Consider the following 19,844-nt stretch of genomic DNA (forward strand, 5'->3'; position numbering starts at 1 on the left):
GCCATTGTCACTAGCTTCGCGAGTGGCTAATCGCCGTGATTAACTGTCAAGATCGTAACAACCCCATTATTGCAATAAATTACACCTGTGTTGTACCGCATCAATGGCTAATTCCCGCGAAGATACATCTGACGCCCACAACCTTACTCCCAGTGGTAATCCGACATATATAATATATATATATATTATATATATATATATTATATATATATATACATATGTAAAACACTCAATACATTTAATACATTTTGACCATTATAGCAGAATCAGTACGTTTTTACCTGATATGTCGAAACAACGAAAATCTTTAGCTGATCCTTATTAACGATATTTTGATCCATATTTAATGTTTACGTTTCTCAATCTGAATTTTTCACATTAATTCATTTTGTTTTGTTCAATTTTCCTCGTGTTGTTAGTACAATAAAACAGTTACGCTTATAAAAATCACAACTTCTTTTCTCTTCTATACTTGCCTTGCTTTCAATTCCTTTAGTAATGCCAATTTAAAAATAATTCCAACTTTTATATTTTACCCTAAAATATCTGTTAAATGGTATATTATCCTTCAGAACTTTTGTTAACGCAATACAAAATGACTATACTAACAGAACTTTTACAACAGAATTAAAATGTCAAGGTATAAAGTTAACGTAGAGCAGAAAAAAATTATTGAAAAGTTGAAAGTTCAGAGAACAACTTTTATCTAGAAAAGTTAACTGCTTCATTCAAATCCCTGCTAGGAACACATATTTTAATCACTCTCAGATCCAGATAATGAACAGATGCTCTTGACTCAGATAACAGCGCAGGATCAATTTTCATCCATTGATCTTCTATTGTTGCTTTTTTATTTACAGATACCAATAAATTTTGGCTATTGTTTATATCGATATCTATTAGTAGTGTATGGTTACCTGAAATAAAATCAGCGGCGAAAGTTTATTGAAATAGACTGTTTCAATATAGCATCGATGTAAGCCGATGACAATTCCATGCTTTTTTTACGTAACTTTTGCAACAAGCGACGTAATCCGGTAAAAAGCTAGCTTTTAGTCTATCGAACTATCGTTATCGTCTAACTATAGTTATCGTTTGATAAAACATCCTTTTCAAAAATCAGATCTGATAAATTTAAATTCAAAATTTCCATTTGAAATAGGTACATATATTTTACGTAATCGAATGGTGCTCATGAAACGTCATTTTTTCAAATCAAACTTTAACTGCACGTAAATGCTGTGGAAGTCAATTTCCAATTCATTCAAGGTACTTTCTCAGTATTATTCAGTTTCGTTATTACAGGTTTGTAAGGATCACCAACTTTAAGATAAAGAATTTCTTACAATGCAGCTGTTATAATTTTCCCCATTTACAGTTTTTTTTTTGTGTTAAAGACCTGACTGAGTGATGTAGAGAAAGTGCCAAAGCTTTCCTATGTAATAGGTTTGTTTCTAGCAACTTTCATGTTCTTCTTTCCATTCCGAACTTCTGTAACAGGATCATACGAACATAGCGACTATCTATGCGACCAATAATGACCTTTTGATGTGTATAAATCTCTCTAACGTTCAATGTACGTCATTTATAACAAATTTCTTCATCCATAATACTGTTGATATTTAACGGTATGAGAAAATTTCATGATTAGTAATATCGCTTGCTAAATTGAAGTTTTAGAGAAACAACGTTTCATTTGCATTATATTGATACCTGCAATAATATTTATGCAAAAGTTTGGAAATAACACTGATATAGTATACGTATCATACTCTGAGACATTGTCAAAATGCGACATTGTTTCAGATCGAAAAATTCAAAGGATGGAATGAATGCGTGAAAAATTCCGAAGCATGCATAAAAGTCGCGATTTGTAAATATTCGCAACGCGTCTCGTAAATATTCCATGGAAATTTCGTCGAGACACCTATATACGAGTAACAATGTCTCTCTTGAGATAGGAATCGGTATCCAATTAATAGGCGCGTTATCGAGCGATACCTGCGAGAATAGATCGAAAGTCGTCGTTGCATCGCGAATTTCTCCGGTGAAATTAATCACCTCGCATCGTTCGTCTGACTCTGCACCCTCTTTTGCCATGCCACTGCTTTTTTTCTGTTCTTTGTGTCGTTTCTTTCGACGATGCCTCTCTCAAGTTTCGAACGTCACATGTACAGTACAGTACAGATTTTTATCCATCGATAAGAAAAGAAGAAAAAGAACGCACATATAATACGCAAAAATATTTTATATATAAAATATCGAAAATATTGGGTTGTTTGAAAAATTGCTAGCGCTTTTGACATTTTCACATTTTACATAATAAGTAATTTTATGTTCTACAGTTTGATGTATTTATTGTATTCTATATGTTACATATATTTATCAGATATAAAGAATATTATCTAACAAATAAAATTACGTAACTTTGCAAAATACTGTTTGACAAACAGTTTTTCTAATTGGACGTCAGAAATGTGTCAATTACAGATATCTTTCTGTAGCAATTTTTCTGAGTAATAAAAACAGTGTCATTTTCAGCAAGGAAGAAATATGTTATTTCCATGAAAAATAGGCGAAAGTATTCATTGGGAATTTACCCCATTTTATTCATATCTTGACATTTCCAAAATATTTTTTACATCACAAAAAAAATCATGAGGCTACCCAGAGAAATAGCAAAATATTATCGAAATTCTATAATGAAAGCACAATATCTTTAAAATTTTCTTAAATTTCGTTATAAACTTTCCAAACAGCCTAATAAAATACTTCTTATGATATTTAATACGTGAAACAGTTCTCTGCCTACAGTTTCGTTTCCTTAATTATATTCATAAAAATATAAATTTTGTGTAAATATCAACAGCCTGTACATGACCATTTTCGCCTCTTTTTTTTTTTTTTTATATGGTTTGCTTTGATGTTTACTCGATTTTTCTCTCTTCTCTTTCTCTTTCTACCTTTTTCAGAAGCGTTCTTTTACTCGTCGATGTCATATCAAGCCTTGACATTATTAATTAATGTAGGACCTAGGGGACGACTTCCAATGAACTTCGAGTGGCAACGCCGCCGTCGCGACGGATTCACGTTTCTTCGTTAGGTACGAAGCGTGTATAGTAATTAATGACATGTTTCGCCGACTCATCGCGTTCTTTTTATTCGTTTTTTCTGCGACCTTTTCCTACCGTCGAGTGTATATAGAAAATATGAGCCGTTTCGTTAAGCTCTGTACATGCATTCGTTTCCATAGATTTTCAAATGTTTTATGCTTTTTCAAATTTAAAAGTGTCGTAGGCATTGAGGGAAATCCTCCAATGCTATTTGGAAATATCGATTTTCTCACTTAATTTATGCGTTTTTCTTTCTTAATGAGAAAAGTTGGTGATATCTTCAAACCTTTATATTTCTATCTTGGTCCAATTAGCAATCAAATAAAGTTCGTAATGTTTTAAGAAAATGTTTAACATCAAATTGAAACGGGAAGTCGTGCGTGTTAGCAAGAACTTTCTTAATATGTTTCTCAATCTTGATATGTTCGTTAACGTTAGAAAAATGCGATTGAGTAAAAAATGGTTGAGAAAGTGCAGTTGCATTGATTATATAATTATTATAAAGTATTGATTATTGGAATTTACAGCGGTCATAAAATGTATTAGCACGTCATTGTATTTATTATAACGTTTGATATACTGATTAATTAAACCCAAGTATATTAAATATCATTTAGCAATACTTTCATACGAGTACATTTGTTTCATATTATGAAAATGAAATGTATAACTACTGTAGCCATTGTAACGTGTCTCGTATGCTTTTCAAATTATGTTTAAGTATATTAAAACAGAAAATAATTTATTTCCAATTTTTTTTATTTATTCTTGCGTAAAAGAAATTACTTATTTAGATGCCTGTATCTATAATTCATTTTATTGGAATTGTACGAAGCAGATTTGCAGGATCGAGGTTAATTAATAATACATTACGAATAAGCTTCTAGCAGATGTAAAACAAGACCTTGTTAAATCTTAACAAGCACATTCGAATAAGATCTTCAACGAAGCACTAAAACACGTACATATATCTTAGCAATGTGGATATATTGTTATATTCCTTAAAATGAAGGAAAATTCTATTCCCAATTAAAATACGGGCAGAAAAAGCTAAAATTTCATAGGTAGTCTAGTTTTTATTTGTTATATATTTAATTAATCGTACCATACATTTCATTAATTTTGAAAGAAAAGGAAGAAATATATAATGAACAACACGCGTAAAATTTTGTCTGGAAAGAGAGACAATTATTACATTTTTGGAATATAAATTAGACTGAAATCATAAAAGTTATACAAGTTTTATTATATATCGGATTTAAGATTTTATCCATTAATTCCTTCTGCCTCTTATCTAATTAATTTCTTTCAGTCCCTTTCATGAACATTACATTTCGTATACTGTAATAATCTTTTCATTATGCTGCAATCGTACTAATTCTGAACTGAACTTTTAATAATTACAACACGAATGATGTCAAAATTTCATGCTTTGAGAATTTATGTTATTTCATTTCATTAATTTTTATATATACACATATTTCAATATTGAACAAATTTTTGTATAAAAATTTATGAACAAATTTATCAGAATGTATTGTGCTATCTACAATTTCTATCTACAATTTTTTTTTTCTGAAACTGTTTATCATGCGAAAAAAAATAGTAGAATATAAAAGATGCGTCGTGTCTGAATCTACAACTTTTTGCTATAATCAATAGCAAGAGGATAATAAGATTAGAAGATAATCGAATACAATCGAGTATGTATCGATTATATAATTATTTAAGTATTAATTTTAATATTTAAGAACCCAAGGGCATCATTTCCTCTTATCCAATCGAGTTCAAATGTTACGCAGATTAATTTTGTATTAGTTGAAACTATTCGGGGAAGGAGGTGGCGGGAAACAAACCTTAAAAAAGATTGTTAGGTGTAAATAAGAGAATATTAGATTTTATTCTGTAAAATATTAAAAGAATGCTGTATCATTCTAGAGTATTCATAAGACTCTTGTTCGTAATTTATTAGTTGTTTATAAATATGAAATTCTCCTTTTTCTTTACGGTTTTGTCATAACGAATGTACACCAAAATCTTTCCTCCGTTTGTTGGTACACTTCTTCCTCTTGTTCGTCCAAAAGTACCGCTCTTATAGGTAATATAATAATATAATAATGTATGGTGTATAACTTCAACCTGACTGGCACATTCATCTCGGATACATCCAATAGGATACAACAAATATTAATACATGAACGCCCGAACATGGGACGGTCACTGTACGTATATTGCGAAGTTTTTACAGTAAAAAAAACAGAAGAAGAAGAAAACAAATGAACTGTGGATGAAATACTGATATATTATATCGACAAATGTACATATGTTTGTTATTTCTGTAAATGAGTGTTACGTATCCGATATCCAGTGAAATCAGACGCTCATAATGTTGATTGTTGTCGCGAGCGATTGTACTCGCCCGTAATATACAGTGACGAGCAAGAGTGTAAACACACTCCGCTAAATTTATCTAAAAGGCGATAATACGACTAATTTTTCAAGTGATTGGTAAATATTAGGTAACAGTAACTACAAGTTGCGCCTGATTAACGAAATGTAATAATTCATTTTCATTAACATTAATAATGCACAGAACATTTTACAAAAATGGACATCTCAAACCGTGTTTACAGTTTTGCACTTTAATTATAATCGTCGAATTAAGGTTTCAACCTAGTATTTCGTTCACTTTCCTTTACTTTTTTTTAATGCTTTTAATCTACGAGGCATACTGTCAATTGAATTTTTAATTATTTGTGGTTCAATATCGTACCATTCCTGTTGTGTTCTTTCCCATAATTCGTGAACGCCTGAAGGTGGATTATTATATTTTGCCAGCCTTCTTTTCAAAATGGACCACAAATTTTCGATCGGATTCATACGCGGACTTGGTGCTGGCCACTTCATCACAGAAAAATTTTGATTTTCTAGCCGGGTTTTAACTATTTTTGCAGTATGCTTAGGATCCCCGTCTTATTGAAATACTACTTCACGTTCATTATATCCAATAGAATTAACTACAAAAGGTAAATTACTTTGTAGAATGGTCAAATAATGCTCTTTTCGCATTATACCTTCGATTCGAACTAAGGGACCAACACCTTTGTGAGTAAAGCAACTCCAACACATAATTGAGCCACCTCCAAACTTCATAGTTTGTTTTATATCACTTGGTTGATCGTTATTCTCGGATTAAGTCCAATACCAGGACCTTCCGTCGGATTCGAATCTGTTAATTTTTGTTTCGTCACTCCATATAACTCTTTCCCAATCCTCGATCGTCCATTCTTTGTAGGTGTCAACAAATTGTTTTCGTAATTTAATATTTTTGTTTGGAAGAGCTGATTTACTTTCTTTTTCCTTCGCTCGTAAACCATTCTCTTTAAAGAGCGACGAATGGTCCATTCGCTAGCACTTATTTCGATTTGCTGAGCAGCAATTTTTGGTGTTTTGTAACTATCCGACCGAATACAGTGTGCAATTTCACGTGCTGCTCTATCCGAAATAAGTCGCAGTCTACCGTTTTGTGAAGAAATTGGTGCACTAACATACCTTTCTCTTATTCTTGCAACTATCGCATGACTGACACCACATTTCTCTGCAATTTGCAGCAACGACAAACCTTTATCACGCAAATAAATAATACTGTTCTTTTTATCTTCACTAAGTGGCTTCATCTTGGATTAAGCATATCAAACTGAAAAGTAATCTAACAATGGTGTGGAACAGTTGACTGCGAAACAGTGGACAATCAGTGCTTATTGACAGTTTCGTTTCCCTGACATTTACACGCTATCATAAACGTTTCTGACGCAACGTGCAAAACTGTAAACATTGCTTCAAAACACAATTACTATAATATATTCTGTACATTATTAATGTTAGTGAAAATGAACTATTACATTTCGTTAATCAGACGCAGCTTGTAGTTACCGTTACCTAATCTTTACCGATCACTTGAAAAATTAGTCGTAGTATCGCCTTTTACATAAAATCAGCGGAGTGTGTTTACACTTTTGCTTGTCACTGTATATATATGTAAATTCTATAGACTTTAGAAGACCAACCGACGGTTTGACTTTCCCTGTCTTTACTGGGAGTCGGTCGAACGATATAAATAGAGAAGGACAAGTACTTAGGAGGGAGAATAAAACAGGATTTCGAGAAGCGAAGATGGAGAACAAAGAAAAAGAAAAGCAAGTTAAGAGTTAGAAGGAGAAAGAGAAGAGGGATTAGAAGCGGAGATTTTAGGAGATACGGAAGAAGACTTTAGAAAATCGATTCTTGAGTTTTCTCGAATCGATTGCCTGATTTCCAAAAATATTACAACATTACATATGTATATATATCTAAAACCTTGTTTGCATTAGGAAATTTTTGGAAGAACGATTGAGTCGATGAACCTTAATTAGGTTGTTCGAATTTGCACATGTAAATACAGTTTCAATCAAGTTGGAATGGCTTTTAGTCGTTCAACCAAAAATGGCCTTAAATGGCGCGGCGGGGCGCGACGTTTTGTGACAAATGACTATAGTCGCGCATAGTGCATACATGTATGAATAACATTTCATAGAGAGCCGCTATAGTCGTCCGTCGTAACGAAAGGATTAGGTCGAATAGTACAACAAATTGAATACATTCGATACATTTTGACCTTATATATCGAAACAATAATAATCCTTATTTAACAATATTTTGACGCATTTTTAATGTTTGCATTACCCAATCTAATTTTTTCACATCAATTGCAGGCTGTCTCTCCTCCTAATGTAGCTTCTGCAAAATATTACGAACAACTTTTACCACGTCAAAATCTAAAGTTTCCTGAAAAAGAACAGACCGGAATTTGACGTTGATTTATGTTTTGCTTTAGTGCATAAATACATCTCTTTGTAATAAAAAAAAAAAACTGACAAAATATCGATCACTTAACTTCGTTGCGTTCACTTAACTTCAAATTTTAAATCGAAATCTAATTAACATTTAACAGCATTTTTTGTCACTAAATTTTGAACAATTTTACACGTTTCTGAAATCAATTATTTCATATAGAACGACGTAGCAGTATCAAAGTTTTAATTATTATAACTTCTTCAACATCCCCGTAAAAAAGCTGCAACTGAAAAAGACATATCTGCCTCTAACAACGTATATTCGTACTAACTACCTTATCCAACTGTCGCGGCGTCGTGTCGCACAAGGATAACATGGCATACAATCATACGAGACTGAACGTATGAATTTTCTCTTTCCGTTCCAGATACCATCGTACGACCCGAACTCTCATTGTCTGTGCGTCGCCGGTGAAGTATATTGTTGGTGGCAGAATTACAATCCGAACACCGATCCTTCCGCCGGCCCCTCGTTCCTCCCATCGACGACGATAGAAAGTAATTACACGCCGTCGCTGGAGGGAAGCACGGATGCCGTCGACAGTTTGGAAGCTTCCGGTGATCCGGCGGAGGAGCCTTCTGTCGAGCAACAGGGATACGCGGAGATTAACGCGACCTACTCGACTACCTTGCAGCCAGTACCAACTACGTGTCTCGTGATGGGTAATAGATCAGTCGTAGTTTGTTTCAACTCGGTTCTTTACACAGCCGCAAACTATCGACTAGATAGCCGCTATTCGAAGCAAATAGAATTACAGTGTAATTAGTTTCGCATCGTATGGACGGTTTTTCACGAGGAAGTACAACGAATACAGAAAATATTAGCACGCCATTGTATTTAGTGTAGCATTTACAAACGAGTTAAGTTTAAATTTCGTATCATTCAATGGCACCTTCAATATGACTACAAAAATTTGATACCATGAAAATGAAATATAAACATTAATGAAAAAAGGAGAAAGAACGATTCGTTGGAAAATAGGGATACGCATAAATACTTTTTTGTAGTCACCGTAGGTAAGAGAATAATTATTTGTTTTGATTACGTGTTTTCTTAAAATTTCTAATCGTTTCGTAGAAAAGTTGCGCAGATGTATAAATATTCCGGATTCCAGGAAGTGAGAGAAAGAAAGCAAAGGATTAGACGATACTTGTATGGAAGCCCCGCATTAAACCGTATGTGTATAACGCCTAATTTTTGTAGTCCACACGAAACAAATTGTGTACTCAAAATTGTATTTATCGGGTATCTTCATAGTTAACAAAAAATTACAAGAATTCAAAAGTTCAAACATTATATTGAAGCTAACGGTACAAAAATGTTGTTTCTTTTTTGTATAGAATGTACCTTATTGCCCCTGTTACTAATAACGATAATACTGAAAATCATCGAGTTCTTCAAATCCGCAGCCAATGCAATTATCATAGGACTAATCCACGTCTTATACAGGGTGGTTGGTAACTGGTGGTACAAGCGGAAATGGGGTGATTCTACGCGAAAAAGAAGTCGAAAATATAGAGTAAAAATTTTTCGTTTGAGGCTTTGTTTTCGAGAAAATCGACTTTGAACTTTCGCTCGGTACGTGTGCGGTACGTTATAACGGATCTCACTGTAGGTCGTTGTCTCGATGGAAAAATTAAAAAAAAAATTTTTTATTCTATATTTTCGACTTCTTTTTTTGCGTAGAATCACCCCCTTACCGCTTGTACCGCCAGTTACCAACCACCCTGTATAATAATAAAGAGATTAAATTGGTATCAATATGCTAGACCAGAGATTGTTAACCTGTGGTCCGCGGACCTCCAGGAGGCCACGAAGTCTTTACATGGACGATTTGTATTATCGCATTATTCGAATAAGAAGTATTTATTATTTATTGTATGTATAGAGTGTATAGAAGGTAGATCGAAAAACCACTGTAGCATGATTCCACACCGTGGATCGGTGGAAATTTGGAAATTTGGATCGGTACAAAATTGACCTTGAGCATGACTTTTACAGTCAAAATTTTTTTACTGCAATGTATTTTGCTCATCACTAGGAACAACAGTCTCAAAGGAACCATGGATATTAAATAACCCCTTCTTCAAGAAAAAGATGTTTATTTATGCGGTCTCGACCTGCATTTAGACGTCGCGATATTAATTCTTGATCACCAAATCGTTAACACAGTCGCTGAAAATCGCAGTGTCACGGAATGCTTTCTGCACGCAGAGATCTTCCACTATTCTTGTATCCCGATATATTTAACGAGCTAATCTGTGATGTCCTGCTGCTTCGTAAATAGCACGCCATTTCCTCATTAAATACGAATATAGATGTAAATATATTGTGAATGAAACCAGTTTAAGAATTATTAAAACTTTAACACTTTTTCTGGAAGATGAGATCGTTTGGTTAGCGTAGTTCCTTTGAGACTTTCGTTCCTCGTAATGAGCGAAATACGTTGAAATAAAAAATATTTAGCATCGAAAATCATAGTCAAGATCAACTTTGCACAACTTCTTTTTACAAATCTTCGCTTATCCAGGTGTGTAGAGTCATGCCACGGTGTACAATGTACAAAAGTTATACAATAATAAAAGATTTACACTGTGTATAGTTCTCGCTTAACAGTTTGAATGGTCCTTCGGCTTTACATCTTTCTCTTATCTTCTCTCAGCCTCTCTCACATTCTCACCCTCTTACGCTTATCTACGCTTTCACTCACATCCTTACTCTCCGCCTATAAATTATTGCAATACACACATATATTTCTACATTTACATATCACATAACACATATCGTTCTCCTTATACTTTTCTAATACTCTCTTGAACCATTGCATAATAAACAACAAGAATCGAGAATTGAAAGCGTAGAATCGTCTGGTATTTTCAAGCAACATGTAGGTAGGCCAAGAGAAAAATCCAAGAGAAATGTAAAATACTGTGTCCGGACGGACACGATATTCTGATTACAGGAAGGGAATACCGTGAGGGCGAGGTACTTCCGCATTCGACCGGAAACTGCATTGAATGCAGCTGCGGATCCGAGGGCCGTGTCGAGTGTTCGCCACGGGACTGCGTGGCCCTTCGACCCGAGATACCAGTTGCACCAGATATACCGGACGCACCAGATGGCGATTTCGAAGTTTTCAATCTTGCCAGGGATCGGGGAATCGACGAGAGCTTCTAAAAAATCCGATAATAACGATTGTCGCCTGCTCCATGAGATCTTCGAACGCGTGACTCGTGAGAGACTCGACTTTCGTGTAATCGCGGTCTTCGACGAGTTTCGCCTTTACCTATTAAGCTTTTCTTTTCTATTCGGAATTTGTTGATCGATATGAATTATACGTGAAAGTCAAACAATGTTAATCATTACGTTAACGTTAAAATGAATTATTTATATTTGTGTGGTTTTTCTGATTTTGAAAATGGCGAATGAAGAGTTAGTATTGTATACATACGTGAATCATAGTTTAATTTTCGTAAAAGTGGGTCAGAATTCTAAGAGAAATAATGAATTCCTTAAATAAGTAATTATCTTATCTGTAATATTATCTTTTTATAGTACCGAAACTATAGTGGATTAATCACGCTTAAAAAGTAAAATTATAACTGTCGTATTCTTATTTCTCGCAAAGGTGTACGAAAAAGCTTGTTTCGTTCAAATGGCAAAGCATGCTCCAAACTTTCGAGCAGGAGTATACGAATGTGTTTTGTAGCATGTAAAATTTATTGATGATTTATGAATAATTTGTAACGATATGATTGCAACAATTGGGAATATAGCGAAAAATAAGATTGGTTATTTTGTACTACGATTCATACTAATTCCATTTGAAAATTAATTTAAAATAGATAAAACCTTAAATATTAGATTTTATTAAAAATTTATTCTACTAGAAATATAACGATACATTAATGATAGGAAGTATTAAAAGTGATACTAGTAGTTATACGGTTCATTTATGTTATTTATAATATAATTTAGTAGTAATAATTGTAGAAATAATTTTTTTATAAACTTTGAGGAACATATTGGTATACATGTTAACCGTAAATAATTAATGTATTGTAGAGTGAAAATTGAATGCAATTTCTCGCACGATTATTTTCGTATCGATCAACAATATGTTGATACATATCTGTACGATCATTGCGTTTTAAATACCAGTTTACGCAAGTAATCGAACGTTTAACGATCCTCCAACCGTATGGAATGATTTTCTTATTAAAAATATTTATCTATGGGTCGAGATCCAGATTTTTAACAAACGGAAAGAATTATCAAAGTATTTTTTACGCATCTCACAACATATTAAAAGTCACATGATTTTAACGAGAAAAATATTCTCGACCGGGAAGTGATTACACGGTTGAAGGATCTGTAAGTACTAATTAGTTTAATTTATATACCTTCTTATCCGTGTTCTCTCAAGCCTTAAGCTTTTCTCCTTTTGTTTGAAACGCGATTCCGGTTGAAAGAGTTCTACGAAAGAGAAAAAGAAAACTCTGAAAAATCGATTACCGATAATGAAACAAAAGGAACCTTAACTACTTTCTTTTCACATACCTGAATAATTAAACGAGACAGGAATTAGATATATATAATTATGTATGAGAAAAGTAAAGAATACTTAACTTCAAAGAAAAATATATTATTGAAAATTACAACGATGATTAAAGAGAGAGCAAGGTTCAATTTCAACGTCGTCGAGTTATCGTCGTAATGATCAGTAGCTTGAATCGACCCAGGCCAAGCCAAATAATATATTTATGTTCAATTTAGTGATTTAATGAGATCGATAGACAGCTTTAAGCCAGGACGTTATTCCAACATTTACGAGCCAACTGTAATTTATTACCCCCAGGACTTCTAAACGTTTCACTAGCGTGGGCCTAATTTATCAAACGATAGATCTTAGAAACGATCCATCTAAATACCAATTATCCAAATAATCGTAGTGCGTTTGCAAATTGCATTTCTTTATCAGGATTAATATTGTTACCATTTTTACCATCCACTACAACTTACTATTACCTAAGAAACGTTAACGAATCTTGAGAAAATGTTCCTCACGCAAGAACCTCCAGCGCCACGAAAGTACCAAACGATAGATTAATAGCGATTAAGTACTCGTTCCTTAAGAGAACTCACATTCCTGATACTTCCTTTTTATTTCTAACATTTGAATTCTTCGAATAACTTAAACTAGTCCCAGAAGAAAAACTCCGTTTTGAACAAAATGCTCCGTTTATTCATCTTGCGTTTCATAATCCTCTTTCATCGATGGAAAAAGTGGAGATTTGCGCACCAGGATAGATCCTCGAGCGGTACAATTTTTCTATAAGACGACCTACCGACGATCTATCCTTATACCGACGAATCGTCGCCACGATCGTCACTAAGTATCGTGATTAAGTGAGAACTCTCGGCCAATTTGGCCACACATTTTCTATATAGACACCCGTAGATGTTAGAACGCAAGTTTGAACGATAGGTCCCGCGCGCTTCAATTCTCTAAATGAGGGATCGTTGTAGTTCTCTCGTCTGTTGTACGGTATTTTGTACGCGTTACGAGAATGGAAGCGATTACTTCCCACCATGTTAACGATAAACAAAACTATATAATTCTGTAGACGTCGGCCTACAACGTACGAATTAATAAGTCGGGTATGAGAAAACCGGCCTGTTCGGTCTCGGGATCGAGTACCCGTTTTAAGAGAAGAAGCGTTACAGAGCTTGGATAGTTCTGGATCTTCGTCATAAGATCGTAAATGATACTCGTGTCATTCATATCTTTCGTCATATTCTAGTCGAGACGTAGCCATATCCTGTTCACGGTCGGTACGTTCGGCCTTGTAGCTTGGATCGTAGGGACGGCAATGCCCTGCTACTCCTACTACGAAGAAAGCACGACCTGTACGAGACGTTGAGAAAGCTTATTGAACAAACTCGATTGGCTTGTGGCTCGCAAGCCGGCAATCTGGTGAAACGATCTTTGCACGAGCTGATCTATCTAGCCTCTACTGTGTATAAAATATTGTTCCAGTTGTGCTTTTTGCTTCTGTTTCGGTGATATTGGAAATTGGATATCGGCGAGAAATCACATTCCGTGTTTGTTTAGCAAGGTGAACAATTTCAAATCGCTAATAAAAATCTGAAATCGAAGAACTTATTAAAGATCTCGATAATACTTGATTGTAAAATTTGGTTTTTTGCTTGTTTTATCGTAGATCTGAATTAATGAAAAAGACATTCTTTTTTATTGAATAAATTTGAATAATTTTAGAAATTTCTTGAAATTAAATTCATTACTCATTTATGTTTACAACCTATAAGAATATTTATTCTATTAAACAAGCGAATATTTTTTGTTTTACAAAAATATTTTATACATTTCACACAGTTCTATTGCAAAACGAATAACGACTTTTATTTTAATTAAGAAATAATTTTCTATCAATTTACTGGCAGAAATAATCATAAATATATATAAATAATCGTAACAGTCGAAACTGAAAAATTATTAATTTTATTATAAAATTATTTAATTTTATACGTATTCGAAACATATGCTCAATTAATATTAAATTTTAATTCATGGGGCAAAAATGCAAAGTTCGTGTCAATCAGATCGAACATCTCGTACATTTGCATCATATCATGAATGAATAAACTATCAGCGAGAAAATACCAGAGTTTTAAGACGAATCGATTAGCATAGTAAACGATTTAATGTAAGAATTAACTAACGAATGTCTAAATAACAGAAGCATAGAATGGGAGTGAGTTCTCGAGGATAGCTGACATTCCTAATCTCACGTGCAGATTAATCACTTACGATACGTATATTAGTAAAACCACGTTGTAAGGTGAAGAAAGAAGATTTTTCGTAGAACGATGTTTCTGCTACATATGGAGCGATAAAAAAAATATTTAATAAAAATCGGTAGCGTAATTCGCCGGTTGAATTTAGTATTAAATAGCCTCCTAATCTATATATATATACATATATACATATATGTATTCCTTTTAATGACAGAGACAAAATGGAATTCTGTGTTGTATGGATCAACATGCACAATTAATTGATTTAATACATACATATAAATATTATATATTCATATATATATATATTATATATACATGTACACGTACTTATGCATACACGAGGAACCAAATATCAAGAGATAATTATTGTACGTAACTATGCATATAATATATGTATACATATAAATTATACATATATAGGAGTAGGATACCCAAGCGTTTTCAATTGCTGTGCACCTTTTGTAGATATAAATTCGTCTCTTCGTTTCACAGTACGTTTTCTTCTGTGTAATTCCGGTGTTTCAGTAGTCCAGTCACAATCAAATTACAATAGAGTTATTTTGAGAAAAAAATAATTCCGCATTCTGCTAATATAAATGTAATATTGGGAGATAGATGGACCACCTGTTTCGAATGCTTCTCGTTTATTCTTTTGGAAAGTTGATAGTATGTATACATTTTTGCTGTGATTATATTATACGTGTACGTTATTTTTAATTATATGTAATAGAGATTCAGATTGGAAACTATGGTAAGAAGAATATTGTAGAGCAAAAAAATAAAAGAATATCGTGTCATCCAAAAATTATTTGCAACTCGTTGAAAGATGAATTCTCTATAATTAATATGTATATGTATGTACATTAGTCATAAGTTCAATATTATTTCATTTCTATTACAAACTTTAGTAGATTTCTTCCATGTTACTATTATAAATTTTACTTGATGAATTGTAAGCAATAATGGTGGCAATCATGTGTACTATATACGTTTGGCAATGAAAGGAATAAAATGAATAGAGGCAAGGAAATAATTATCAGGATAAACATATCATATAATAATATTATCCTAAAACCTAAAAAATGATCCATCTATCTTCAAGCATGTTGTCACAGATACGTTTGATTATACAGAGAATCTATCTCAGCGTACAAATAGTTAACGATCTTACGGTAGCACCGATTATCATGCAGAATCAAATAGGAAAAGCAAAGGGTTGTAATTAGACTTTTACGATGACTAGTTAATTGTTCATAGTTAGTCGCATAGTTAGGTAGAGATCCAATGTGATACATACATTCAAAAGGTAACTTTGTCTAAAAGTTTTACTATACATATAGGAAGAAGATACGACATCTTATCGCAAGATTTGCCGTAAACTTCTACGAGCGTTCGTTCAATTAGATGTACCTAAACCATAGAAAATCAAGCAACGTTCCGAACGTTATCGTCGGGTTCGCTTTTTGCAATGATTCGAGTTTATTGTCATACACATTAATGGCATTTTCGTTGACGAACCAGCGTAATCGCATCATCATAACACGGCCTGTACTGATATTACCTTTAACGATAATCGAAATAGAAAACAGGATGATCTCGAATGTTTTGTGACCACTGTGGAATAACGAATCGAGACTACTATTTTTTAACTGCGCCACTTTTCGAGGGAATCGTGAACAATTTGTGTATTATCGTTCTAGAACAATCTATCCCCTGGAAATTCAAACATGAGATTGCATTAAAGAGAAAACAAAAAAAATGGAAAACGAATGGGAAAAGTAAGTAGGATCATCACGAGATCACGCGGGACCATCATGGCAGTTCGTTTTTCTCGTACGTCTTCCAATCATTCCATAAACCGTTGTGTCTGTCTTGTATCCGTGGGATCGCCTGTCTTCTTAAAAACGGTTGTACGCTAAATAAAGGAAGATCTTACGGTATGTCGATTTTTTTTTTTAATTTTCACTCTATCCTTATATTATCTATATTATATATGTGTAATAGACGTCATGGTTCTAAATCCGTGTAAAGTCAGGGAAATTCTGTGACAGAGATAATATGGAAATGAAAAATAACAATATTACGTGGAGTTTTCCGTTTTGAGAAAATAAAACTTAAAAGCGTGTCAAGTACAGAAGTAAACAATTGGTAGGAAATTATTCAACATGCGAAAATAAATAAAGAATGTAGAACAACATTTTTTTTGCCTGAAATCTCGTTTTCGAGAAAGTCGAATTTGAAAATTTGTCAAATACACATATACCAGGCTAATCTTTTATTCAATATGTTCAAATCGTATTTTCTCGAAAACGAAAACTTAAATGAAAAAGTGTTATTCTACATTTTCCCACTTTTGGCTTATTTTTGCATAGAATAATTTCCCGTATTACACATCTATTTACCTAAATACACTAGGCAAGTTTCCTGACTCAATAATCCTAAAGATCACCTCCGATGCAACAGTTATTCTATTATTACGTATTATTTTGGTATATAGTAGAACAAGTCGTAGAATCTTCTTGACTTCATTTCTACCGCAAATCTAAGCACACAGTGTATAATATATTTACGTTATTACGATGTTTTAGTTATATATACAGGGTGGTTGGTAACTGGCGGTACAAGCGGAAAGGGGGTGATTCTACGCGAAAAAAGAAGTCGAAAATATAGATTAAAAATTTTTTTTTAAATTTTTTCTTTTTTTTTAATTTTTTCCATCGAGACAACGATCTACAGTGAGATCCGTTATAACGTACCGCACGCGTACCGAGCGAAAATTCAAAGTCGATTTTCTCGAAAACAAAGCCTCAAACGAAAAATTTTTATTCTATATTTTCGACTTCTTTTTTCGCGTAGAATCACTCCCTTTCCGCTTGTACCACCAATTACCAACCACCCTCTATATCACGTCAACAGTCAATGGTTTTTCCATTATTAGATTGTTTCGCAAAGCTGTGCTTTTAGATAATTACTTTATAGAATTGAGATAAATCATTTGACATTGTTATATTAATTTATTTTATTAGTACTGTCTCCAGAAAAAATAAAATAAAGAATAAGGTAAGATAAACAAATAAGATAAAAATAAGATAAACAGATTTGTTATATCAAATAAAGCATTACACTAAAATTAGATATTTACGATACGTTCAATTCAAAAATATATATGTCGTATATTATTACAATATCACAAGAATATTCATGAGGCAAATTGTTTAAAGTTAATAACATATTAGTGTCGCGCCTTCTATACACATGACATGTGTCGAGGCATCTCGTAACTCTCAAAAGTCATCGGGCTATTGATATTCATAATCTTAAACTTGGCAATGACAACTGAGTTAAGACGTAACGAATTCTAATAATGATCATGGAAATAAGGATGATCATCGCAGATGAGTCATCTACAGTAAATGTGAAGGATGAAAGCCACAGTATTTACACTACTTCACTGGTTGAATTCACTTCACCAATTTGAAATATTACAGGCTTAATTAAACATATTAAGGGTTAAATTTTGAAGTAAATTGAACTAAATAATAATATAATTCTAATGTAACATAATAATAAAAAATAAAATAATTAATAACATAAGCAATAACATAATTTTCAAACGTAGACATTATAGAAATAAATTATTATTCGCGAAAATACAGATTTATAACAATAAATGTAATTTTAACAATAACCTTCAATGGATAAAAAATACAAAAAAATTAATCCCTATTTTCAGTTTTTAAATAACGTTGCACAAGCAAACAGATGTTACCAACCATTTCCTACGTTTTTGGATAATTTCAAATTATAAAAGGGAAACGTCTCTCTAATTGTATAGTTGCATAGATAACATGACCTTTTCCACAAGTTGTAGTTTTCGCACAGTCAATGCAGAAACTGCACGCGGAGCTTTCACACAGCCCGCTGCGTTCAAGCCATCTAACTGCTCGCAGCGAAAATGAAAGAATTTTACAAATCTTTTTGTGTGTTTTATGGGCATTCAACCAATAAGAAAAGAAGTTCACGCATAATATAAGTCATAAACTGTAGAACAACGCTCGTTGCATTTAGTTTAGCGCAGACCAGTTTTTGAAAATAAAGCCCATCTTGGAACCAATCGATCGTAGAAAAACGTCTTTTTCTTGAAATTACGTGGAATGATTCCAGAAATCGATGAAAGCAAGTTCCACGACGATAGAATGTAAATTGCAAAAGTTACTGCATTTAACAACAAAGTAAAAATAATTATCACTGTATTTTAGCTATGCCTTTGAACGAAAGCATTTTTTTACACTTGCATATCTATACTATAAGTTTTCTACATAGCGTAGAAGCTCGGAGCATAAACTAAGATAAACTCACATATTTTTCTTAGAAATTAAAAATTTTCCGTTTTGTAAATTGATTAATTCATTTTACAGAAACTAACAAACGAATCGATTTGAAATTTGGTTTCCTATTTTGATATGACTGATACCATAAAGCCTCAATATTATATGACAACTTTAACTAACGTTATAAACGATTTAAGAAAAAAGTCTTTGCACTATTTGCTAACAACGTAAAAATTAAGCTTATCGTTACGTAACGAGTTTCATTTTATAGATAATTTTATTATATACAATTTCCTACTGACACTTTTTCACGTATGATAAATAATTTTTAAGATATAGAGGAAATGTAAGAAAGCTCGCGTTTTTTTTTTTATTTAATCGATATGATGTTTATAAAGTTATAAAGTTGCTTGTTTTGTAGGTTAGATTATATTATCTACATAACGTAGATATAAGATAGATATATAAGATAAACAGATCTATATAGATATATACGATATAGATTAAATTATATAGATAATATAATCTATATCGTTCCGAATCATATGATACAAAAACGTTTCTACTAAGAATTTGTTTCTAACACAATCAGATTATATTCGATTATATTATACAATCAGAATACATCTGATTATACAATCAGAATCAGTTTGTTTCGAATAGAATATTCGTAGGAGGGTCATTC

At 32.8% G+C, this 19,844-nt stretch overlaps 1 protein-coding gene across 1 annotated transcript in view; it reads left to right on the forward strand.

The window, feature by feature from the left end:
- LOC126866820 (uncharacterized) overlaps positions 1-16,768 on the forward strand; it is a 286,193-nt gene extending 269,425 nt beyond the window's left edge. Inside the window, exons 3-4 of the mRNA XM_050620780.1 lie at positions 8,374-8,668; positions 10,969-16,768. Of these exons, the coding sequence (XP_050476737.1) occupies positions 8,374-8,668; positions 10,969-11,183 (510 nt within the window). The 3' untranslated portion in view covers positions 11,184-16,768. The remainder of the gene's footprint in view (positions 1-8,373; positions 8,669-10,968) is intronic.
- The last annotated feature ends 3,076 nt before the right edge of the window (positions 16,769-19,844 follow it).

Source organism: Bombus huntii, chromosome 1, assembly GCF_024542735.1.
Source record: "Bombus huntii isolate Logan2020A chromosome 1, iyBomHunt1.1, whole genome shotgun sequence".
Classification (NCBI taxonomy): domain Eukaryota; kingdom Metazoa; phylum Arthropoda; class Insecta; order Hymenoptera; family Apidae; genus Bombus; species Bombus huntii.